Raw genomic sequence first — 10,448 nt, 5'->3', positions numbered from 1 at the left:
CCTGTCTGGTATGTACCTAAGGACATGTCCTGAGGGAATCAAATTCTGGTCTTTTTATTTATTTTTCCTCTCTTCCCCCCCCCCCCTTTTTTTTTTTTAAGTTTTTCCAGACAAGGTCTCTAGCCTTGGCTGTCCTGGAGTCACTTTGTAGACCATGCTGGCCTCAAACTCAGCAATCTGACCGCCTCTCGAGTGCTGGTATTAAGGACGTGCACCACCATACCCATTCCTTTTTTGTTTCTTTGTTTTGCTAAGAAATTATGTATGAATGCTTTATCTGCAAGTGCACCTGTATGCCAGAAGAGGGCATCAGATTCCCAGTACATATAGTTGTGGGCCAGCCACCATGTGGTTCCCAGGAATTGAATTCTTGGGACCTCTAGAAGAGCAGTGTTCTTAACCGGTGAGCCATCTCTCCAGCCACGACTGCTCTTTTTTTCAAGAAGCGTCTTTTTTTTCTTTTTTTTTCTTTCTTTTTTTTTTTTAGACAGGGTTTCTCTGTGTAGCCTTGGCTGTCCTAGACTCACTTTGTAGACCAGGCTGTCCTTGAACTCAGATCCACCTGTCTCTGCCTCCCGAGTCCTGGGATTAAAAGTGTGCACTACCACGCCCATCTCAAGTGATTTTAAACACTGCCAACAGTCTTGTCCCTACATTTATATTTGTGGGCTTGTGAACGCCAGGCTGTAAGGTACAGAAGTTTGCTCTAGTGGGGTGAACCTGGATTGGCCACAAGTGCTTGTGCCAACTCAGGAAGTGTCTGAAATTCTCCAAGGCTTCAGTATTCCTTAAAAAAGACTTGGCCCATGTTTTCAGAATTTTCACTGGTAGCTTTATCCCCAGATCTATGAGCTATTTAAAGAGTAGGGGCACGTGGCAGACAGACCCTGGCACTCCCCATACCCGTATGTGGCAGGTATGACGGGTGGGGAGGGTGGACAGAGACAGGTATAAACAAGTAGTGTTCCAATTTAAGTCCCCGTTTGCTGAAAGTTTTGGTGCAAGGTCTCGATGCATTCAAATCATTTACAGATGGCACAAGGGGTACTTTTGATAGGCTGATTTAGAGAGGAAGCAAGGACTGTTTATGACCTGCCTGTGTGCTTAGAAGCACTGTACACTCAGGCCTCTGCTACAGCCAGCCAGCCAGTAGCTCAGGGGTTTAATGTCTGCAAAACTAATCTGGCATTATGCTGTTCAGACATGGTGGTTCATAAGCCAGTTCCTCTTGTGTTAAAAAAGAGCTTAGTAATGTATCATACAACACTTAAAACAACAAAACCTAAAATGTTCAGTCTTGAAAGGTGTCAAATCTGTGTGGTCAGAGCAAAATGGACACTTTCCAAGGTGTAGGTAAAAAATTACATGTGCTTGGCGTGCATCCCTGCTGGAGGCTTGTCTAGTGTGTTTAAGGTTCATTCTAGCACTGAGGAAGAAAAATGCTGGTTTAAAGCTCTAAATTTTTCTTTAGTTTTTGAGACAGTTTCTCTATTGCCTTGGACTTACAGTGATCCACTTGCCTGTACCTCTTAGAGAGTTGGGATTATAGGTGTGAGCCACTGTGCCCAGCTTAAAGTTTTGTTTTTCTTTCTTTAATATAGTTGTTTTTGTTTTTCTGTTTTTTTGAGACAGGGTCTATGTAACAGCCTTGGCTTTTCTGGATTCTGTAGACCAGGCTGGCCTCCAACTCACAGAGGTCCTCTTGCCTATACCTCCCAAGTGCTGAGGTTAAAGGTATGTACCACCATGCTCAGATAAAGCCCTAAAGTTTATGCTAGCATATTTTGAGTTTTGGGGAAAGTTTCTATTTTTTTTACTTGAAACATCTGAGTGCCTTCTAATTATTGGGCCTACAAGGGTTTTCTTTTTTTATTTTGGTCTTTTCGAGGCAGGGTTTCTCTGTGTAGCCTTTGCTGTCCCAGATTCCCTTTGTAGACCAAGCTAGCCTGGAACTCACAGAGATCTGCCTGCCTCTGCCTCCTGAGTGCTGGGGTTAAAGGCATGTGCCACCGATGCCCAGCTCTACAAGGGTTTTCTTTTTCTAAGTGTCAGCAATTTATATTAGGTTCATGGTGGTTTGATGTGTCTCACATAGTAGCCCATGCTAACCTCAAACTCTTTGGCTTGAAATTGAACTGAGCTTTCTGCTTTCACCTCCCAAGAGCTTATATAACTTAAGTTTGTTTGTTTTGTTTTTCTGGACAGAGTTTCTCTGTGTAGCCTTGTAGACCGGGCTGGCCTGGAACTCAAAGTGATCTGCCTGCCTCTTCCTCCTGTGTGCTGGGATTAAAGGTGTGCTCCACCACCACCTGGCTTCCAGCCATTCTTCTCTCTCCACCTTTCTTCTCTGTAGATGGGCTCCTAAGATCAAACTCAGGTCTTCAGGCACGAGGGGCCAGGACTGAGCCATTTCTCCAGCTCTATTCAACATTTCATGCTTGATTTTTATTTTTATTTTTTTATTTATTTTGATGATTAAGTTTTGGTTTTTCTTTATAGTTCTGCTTCCACTAGGTTGTGAGACATATTTACTTTATAAAATACCTACTCAACCCTTCACAGGTCACCACGGGCCAAGCTCATGTTAATGCCAAATTCCATGTTAATGAACCAATATTTCTTATATTTATAAGTCAGTCAGGAGTCAGGATGACAATGTAGCCCGCCCTAATTTGGGTAATGACTCCATGAAAGCTGCAGCTGTGAGTTGCCTGCATGACTTGCAGGCAGGTGGAAACTAGCTGGCCGGTCTCCCTAGCAGTTGTCTTTTCCATGTGTACAGCTTAGCAAGTTTACTAACCCCTGGGCCTGCTGCCTCTTTGGAGGGGCTGTTTTCAATTCTGAGGGAATTGCTGTGCTACTCTTGTTAGTCTTGGGATCAAACTTAAATCCTTGGCAAGTGTGTGTTACAAGCAGGTCCCAGAACAACTTGAGGCCGTTGCTTTTCCTTACACCATCTAGTCCTGGGATCAAACTCATGGGAGACTTGGTAATTGTTGTTTCCTACAGAATCATTTCTCCTATCTTGTATCTTGTGTGTTTGTGTGGTGGTCATGTGTTTGCAGATGCATGTGTCACGCAAACGTCGTTTGATCACTTCTCGCTTTATTTTTGGGGACAGGATCTCTCACAAGCAGGAGCTCATCAGTTTAGTTAGGCTGACCAACTAATGAGATCTTAAGGATCCACCTACTCAATCCCTGCATTCCTCCCTAGGGTTACAGGTGCACATTGCTCTGCTGGCTTTTGGTCTTTACCCAATGAGTCATTTGCCCCAGCCTCTTAATTTTGAGAGTATCTTGGGCTCAAAAGAGGTGGGCTGCTACTACCATGCCAAGAGTTGCCTGCCCCAGGGACCCCTGATTTTTGGCTAGGTTGGCCTCAGACTTGTGCATCTACTTCTAGCTGCTGAAATGAAATGTGCTTGCTTATCACACTTAACATTGTTCATTTGTTGCACATTAGGTATTACATTTTTAAGTGCCAGGCTAGGGGAGCGCCTCTATAGCATTCTCAAAGGCTAGGACTGTATCACATATCCCTAGCATGTACAAGGTCCTGAGTTACATACCCAGAACAGTAAGACCAGATGTGGTGGCACTTGACTGGAGGATCAGGAATTCAAGGTCGAGCTAGGCTACATAGTTCAAAGCCAGCCTAGGCTACAGAAGAACCTACCTCAAGAAACCAAAATAGTCTTCAACACAAGTAGGAGGGACATAATCACATGCCAAGGCGTAGCCACTGGACTGTCTCTGGAGCAGTCTTAAACCTCAGAAGAGGGCTTAACAGGATTTGAGGCCCTGTATACTGGATTTGTATACATTGAGATGTCCAGTCGTTCTCAACCTTCCTAATACTGCGGTTCTTCAATACAGTTCAAGTTGTGACCCCAACCAAAAACCATTTTCTTTGTTATTTCATAACTGATTTTGCTATTATGAACTGTCATGTAAATACCTGTTTTCCAGGGGTCTTAGGTGACCCCTGTGAAAGGGTCAGTTGTTCGAGGAGTTGAAACTGAGGTTAAGAACCATGAGCTGGAGTGACGGCTCAGAGGTTAAAAGCACTCTTGACTGCTCTCCAGAGGTCCTGAATTCAATTCCCAGAAACCACATGGTGTCTCACAACAATCTATAATGTGAGCTGATCCCTCTTTTCTGGCCTGAAGGTGCACATGCAGGCAGAGCACTGTATACATAATAAATCATTTTAAAAAAAAACTGCTGGGACAGTAGAACACTGAGTTGATGAGAGGAAGGGGAAGGAGTTGTCAAGTTGCCTGTTGCCAGGTACAATAGTCTGGCACCAGAAGTGAGAGCTTCCAGTGGTTTTGCATAGAGAGAAACCTGGGGACAGGCATGTCTATACCTGAAGAACTCCGAGGAAGAAAAGAAAGCCTTTCCATAGAGATTTCACTGCCTGAGGACCGTTGTACGTCTCTCAGGAGCTAACACTAGCTCATTCTACATTTTACCCCCATTGCAAAGCCCAGGTTCCATATGTTCTCTCATACTGCCGCCTTCTGTGTTTCAGAACAGGTATGTGACTTGGTACTGTTTACTGACTCATCGTGCAGAGAGCCATATACATCTCTGGTCACTAAAAGGAGTAGGGGACAGGGAATCTAAATTTCAAGCAACATTCTAAAGTTGGGTATGTTGCTTAATTGACAGCACTTTGCTAGCATTCAGGAGGCCCTGGATTTGAGCCCTGGCACCAACCACATAAACCAATGTGATGGCCCACACTTAGAATCCCTGTGCTTGGTTAAGTGGAAGGCAAGATGATCAGAGCTTCAAGGCCATCTTGTGTTTTATAGAAAGTTTACGGCTATCCTGGGCCGCCTGCGGTGTTTGGTAGCCTGAAGGCAACAGACTTAGGGTTTTCTGCTACCACGAACAGGAAAGCAACTGAGGATAGGTGTGGGATCTGTACTGGGAACCTCTTCACTTTGGATGTGGCTGGAAAGAGAGCCCGCATCTCATGTCAAAGGTGTGCTAGGCAAGGCCAGAGCAGGGCTTCCTATGCCTGGGGTTGTGAGAGACATTTCAGCTAAGCCTGTCACAGGAGACTTGCCAGTAACCATGCTTTGTCTGAGTGGGACTCCACTGGGGCCGAAGAGCATTGTGAAGTGCCTCAAGGGGGCACTGCTGTAGTCACACCTACACTGCAGTCACACTTCTTGCAGAGGCACAGGCCGGGTCATTTTTGCCCCCTGGACATTTGCATCCCCTGATCCTTTATCCAGGGCAATTCTGTAGCAAGATTTTCTTTTCACCTTTGAGGTAAAATTCAGAAGCCTCTGGGGTCCAATTCTAGGCCACTGCCACTAGTTGCCTGATTCCTGCTCCAGACACCCAGCATTCTGCCTACTAAAGAGGTGGCCGGCAACCTCCATGCCCAGGGACCCCTGAATTCTGCTCAATCCCTCTTACTGTCTCATGACATCCTAGGACATTGTGGGGGGGGGGCGTCCCATGTGCTGGTCAGTGACGTCTCACAGAGTTAGGATGGAGGTTCAGAGTGGCTGAGCCGTTGCAGGTCATTCTCAACTACATCATGTGGAGGAAGTCTGTGTCATCAGAACTGCTAGAGGCTCTAGGCACAAAGTGAAAATTCTCCTCTTTGGCTGGAACACTGGAATCTATGGTTTATTCCTGTGGGTCTTGCTGGACTGGGAGCCATGGGAGAGCATTTGGAGCACACAACTAGGAAGAGGTTCTCATAAGGTAGGATCTTGCTGGGAGTGAGCTTCCAGATAAAAAGCTATAGACGACAGACTCCCACATCCCTCCATACCACATCCACGGGATGGGGGTGGGGTGTCACTCGGCCATAGAAAGGAGCAGCAAGACCAGTTTAATAAAAGCTTCGGATACTTTCCCCCCCCTCCCATCACTGAGGACAACAGTATGCTCTAGAGAGGCCATTTCCTGGGAGGAAAGTCTCCAGAGAGGAGGGACAGCATGAGGCTGGCCAGAGCTGCCTCCAGCTTGGTCCTGTGTTCAGTTCATCAGGTACTGGCAGAGCCTGTAGAGAGTTGAGTTAGTTCTTCAGTGACCTATTCCCTCTGCTACCCCATCACTCTCCATCCCTGCATCCCACCAGAGGCCCAGCTCACCTGGAGTGATGAGTGGAGTGGCTTTCCCAGGTAAAGAACTAGAGAGAGGAAGCAGTCAGGTGAGCATCAAGGTCTTCTGTTGTCCCTCAGCACTTCTCATTACCCTCCCCTGCAGGGGTGGGCGTACCTTACATTTATGTATTTGAGCTTTTCAGACAGGGTCTCAGGCTAGTCTTGAATTTGGTATGTGACCAAACATGACCTTGGGCTGCTAATCTTCCTACCTTTACTAAGTGCTGGGATTACAGGTATGCACTGCCATGCCCTGCTGTGACACAGACCTCCTTACTCTTTCATAGTAACATATCAAACGACAAGGTTCTCCCCGATTTGGGGCCCTTGAGAGTTTATTATCTTCATAAAAAGCCTAACGAGCCTAGTGAGTAGGCAGGCTGTAGTGGTTCTAGAACATCATCACATAGGTGTGCTCAGCCAAAGGTACCGCTGGGTCACTGTCTTACCCGGGCTTGTGACTGCGCCTACATTTGCACTTGCCACCTAGGAGAGGAAGAACATAGTCTGATCCAGTCTGAGCCTGAGCCTGAGCCTTCCTCTCCCTGCTCTGCCAATCCCTCTACTCACTCAGGACCGTGGCAATCCCAGCGATGCACAGGAGCCCTCCAAAGATCATTCCACCCAGTTGCAGGCTCTCCCAGTCTGGGGGTGGGGGCAAAGAGAAGACAAATGGAGCCTCACAGTACCCTCACACATTCACTCAAAAAGTATTTATGGGGCTTTGTGGGAGGCCTTTACAAGCACCCACTTGCCCTATAAATGACTGCTTGCCCACATGGCATTTAAATCCCAGACAGTGTAAAAAGAGACGGAGAGGTTTAATAGGTACATCATGTCACAGTACCTTATGGGGACAAGTGCCATGAGAGGCAAAGTAGAAGAACTTATAGAAAGGACAGGGTTCACTGGGCTCAGTCCTGGTTCCCACCCCCAGCTCCATGCTCCAGGGCACTCCCTTTCCATCATGATGTTGAGCTCTTACAAGGAACAGGTTTAGTGTCCCACCCCATCTTGTCTGTACTGGGTCATGGACCATCATCAGTTGGCCTGGCAAAGAGGTCTAAAGTAAAGATTGAGTGGGATGGGGTGGGTGAGGGTGGGAGTTGATGTCAGCTCTTACCATAATAGAAGGGACTTCCTTTATCTGCAGTAAATGAAAAGTAAATAAATACCAGAACTAGGAAACAGGATATGGGGTCTTAGAAGGGAAATGCAGGCAGGTTGCAGGTGTCACTTGCCAGGGTGCAGTGGTGGGTACTCAGCAATTGGGTCACTGGCTTCCAAGGCAGGCAGACCTGGGTGAGGGAAGCAGGAGTGGTGTCTGAAGAGCCAGTTACCTAGAGGGGTCTGGGAAGTGACTCTGGGCCCATCAGATCCCTTACTCACGTCTTCACCAATCCCAAGCAGGCTTGGGCTTTTGTAACTCATTCTGAGGCATTCACAGCCCTTCCTATTGCCCTACTACTCTTTCTTGTGCTCTGAACAGGACGGTTGATTCATTTTTTAACCTTGCCCAAGAAGCTTTGGACAGAGCCAGGCTCTTTGTTCGCCTCTTAAAGAAACAGCTTACCTTGATGTACCTTGTCCATTTTTCATAGCCTACTGACTCAATAGCCATTAAGCAATTTTTTTTTCAATATCCTCATTCCACCTGAACTAGGGTTTCATGAAGCATATTGTTTAAACACATTTATTGGGCAGCGGTCCTCTGGGGAGAGGCTGTCGTCTCCACTGCCTTGGTGGGTGGAGTGTGTGGAGAACTCACCTGCTAGCAGCAGGAGGAAGGCACAGGCTATTCCCTCCATGTCAGGATACAGGGCAAGGCTGCAGGCTGCTGTGTGAGATGCAGAGTAGAGGTGGGTGGGCTTGGGTCTGTGGTCTGTGACCTGCCACACAGCTCACCCTGCTAGTCAGAGGCAGAACGGAGGTGAGAATTAGAGGTGTGAATCCCACTTAGGCAAGCGCTTACCATTAAAAAAAAAAAAAAAGACTATTTTCCACCTTCATATCTACAGATGGTACTAGTGACTGCCTGAGTTTGTAGTTAAGTGTTCAGAGCATAACACCCTGTGGTGTCCACAGAGGGCTCTGTGAACAGCTTTATAAAGAGATTATTGGGAGCTGGAGAGGTGGATCAGAGGTTAAGAGCACTGACTGCTCTTCCAAAGGTCCTGAGTTCAATTCCCAGCAACCACATGGAGGAGACTATCATTATCTCTTTCATAGGAGGCAAGAACAAAAGGGAATTCAGGAAAATAGAACCAAATGCTCAAAGTGAGATGACTGTTCTAAGTCATGGTAGGAGCTAGGCTTTCCTAACCATCAGGCCCTAGCTGTTTTACGTGAAAGGTTGAGTTGTAGGTAGTTTCAGAATCCAGCGCCAGGGTTGGAGGGTGCAGTTCTAGACCTCTTCTTCTGGAGACAGGACTGTGCTCCAAGCAGCCCCAGATCCACTCAGAGAATAGAGACCTGCTGCAGATGTCTGCTGGTGCATGAGACATAGCCCCTCTCTCCTGTGAGTAGGGTCTTACCCAGGGCCCCGCTTTACACCTTGTTGTATTTGACAACCCTTGCCCATCCCTTTTTTTTTTTTTTTTTTGGCTGGGTATAGGCTAGTGTCAGGGGTTTGGTTCTGAAGCCAGTCTTACTATACAGTATACTTATCTCTGGCCGGCCTCGAACTCAGAGATCCATCTGCCTCTGCCTCCCAACTGCAAGGATTAAAGGTGTGTGCCACCCCCTTCCCCTCCCCCACCCCAACCCCATGCTGAGCTATGATCTGTCAACCCTAAAAAAATACGCCAGCACTGAAAGGCTGCTTACAACACACACACAAACCACCCGGGCCTTTTGCCCTAAGATGGAACACTGGATGAGAAACTCCTGGACACCGGGTTTATGGTTTAGCCAGTCTCTGAAGTTGGCTTTCTCGTGTTTTTCATTGGTTTCTCCTACCCCTTCCTTCCAACCCACAGCTCCTGGATTAGCTCTCACGTTCATTGCACATGTCCTTCTGCTAGAGCTTGACTCTTCACATCCTCTAGCCCCCCAACTCTCTGCTACACCATCACAGAGTCCGAAGTCTCCAGGCCTGGAGAGGCCATCTCTGTCCTCACAACCCCCAACTAGCTGCTCAGTTCTCAAGAGTCCTGGCTGCGATCAGCGTCCACCATCCCTTCCTCAGATGGCCTCTTGGCCACCGGTTCCAAACAGCATGCTGAAGACCTAGCAAATATGTACTCACCTGGAGATCACCCCAGCTAGGTGAGTGGTGCCGGGTGCGGGAGAGCAAGTCTGAGTACAGCCTGGGTGGGTTCTGCTCTTTAAATCCAGGGGCTCCGCCCTGGGCCACACACTAGCAGTCTGGAGGGAACTGGTCCTACCTCTCTCTTATGTTCCTGTAGCCAGCCCTCCCCACCTGCTCTTAAGGACACAGCTCACTTACCACACCCAGGGGAGAGCCAGTGCTGGGGCCCAGGCTACTTAGAGCTAAGGAGTGAGAGAGAAGGGAGAACTATGACCATTGGGCTTCAAGTCCCTGCCCCAGAGGAAAAAGAGTTGGTAAATGGCTCGACAGGTAAACGTGCTTGTTACCACGACTGACGACCTGAGCTTGAGCCCCGGAACCCACAGGATAGAAAGCAAGCTGACTTCTCAGTTGTCTCTGAACACACAAACATACAATAATAATAATATAAAAGGCCCCATGGGTTTCAGGGTTCTAAGGCTTCTTGTGCCAACAGTGGGGGTTCAGGGCTGTGTGCAGTACCTTGGGGACAGTGAAGTGGACTATAGAGACTGGCAGCTGCGATATTTTCATTTGAATCCAGTGTTCATGGAGAAAGAGGGCTCCCATTGGCTCACTGACCACCCTATAGCTAGACCCTACTTCAGACTGGAGTGAGAAACTTTCCTGTCCCAGGTAGACTTCTGCCTGCCTCACAAAAGGAAAGGCGTGTCAGGCAGGGGACTGCCTGCTTTGTCCCCCGCTGGCCAGATTCATCCTACCACGTGATTTTGGAGGATGCTGGGCCCCTCTGCTCTTTTCCAAGTGAGGGAGACTTGTCTCTGTCTAGGAGGCCAGTGTAGAAGAGTCGAGGGTATCTGTCTTGGGTGAGTGGAGAAAGGCTGTTAAAGGGTTTAACAGTTATTTTCCTTTTAAGTTTGCAAATGTGGTGTTCTGTCTGCATGTATATCTGAGTGGCTGGAGCCCACAGAAGGCAGAAGAGAGTGTTGGATCCTCTGGAGCTTGACTTACAGACAGTTGTGAGCAGACGTGTAGGTTCTGGGAGCAATCCCAGGTCCTTTG

The 10,448-nt window shown here is 47.7% G+C and overlaps 1 protein-coding gene across 5 annotated transcripts; it reads right to left on the bottom strand.

Moving 5' to 3' along the window:
* Positions 1 to 5,845: 5,845 nt before the first annotated feature.
* On the bottom strand, positions 5,846 to 9,552 carry FXYD4 (FXYD domain containing ion transport regulator 4). 5 transcript variants are annotated; one of them, XM_084765182.1, is made up of 8 exons: positions 9,384 to 9,549; positions 7,905 to 8,045; positions 7,378 to 7,434; positions 7,260 to 7,283; positions 6,707 to 6,781; positions 6,586 to 6,622; positions 6,125 to 6,162; positions 5,846 to 6,033 (listed from the first exon to the last, which is right to left on the bottom strand). In XM_084765182.1, exons 2-8 carry the CDS (start codon positions 7,942 to 7,944, stop codon positions 6,017 to 6,019), a joined length of 288 nt encoding a protein of 95 aa, XP_084621308.1. In that variant the 5' UTR covers positions 7,945 to 8,045; positions 9,384 to 9,549; the 3' UTR covers positions 5,846 to 6,016. The 5 variants fall into 5 exon arrangements, with proteins under 5 accessions (XP_084621308.1, XP_084621306.1, XP_084621307.1 ...); XM_084765180.1 differs by lacking the exon at positions 6,586 to 6,622 and having other exon boundaries at positions 7,905 to 7,973; positions 9,384 to 9,552; XM_084765181.1 differs by lacking the exon at positions 6,586 to 6,622 and having other exon boundaries at positions 7,905 to 7,970; positions 9,384 to 9,552.
* Positions 9,553 to 10,448: the final 896 nt, after the last annotated feature.

This window comes from Acomys minous, assembly GCF_964271855.1.
Source record: "Acomys minous genome assembly, chromosome: 17".
In the NCBI taxonomy this organism is placed as follows: domain Eukaryota; kingdom Metazoa; phylum Chordata; class Mammalia; order Rodentia; family Muridae; genus Acomys; species Acomys minous.
This window is presented reverse-complemented; position numbering and strand designations above follow the sequence as displayed.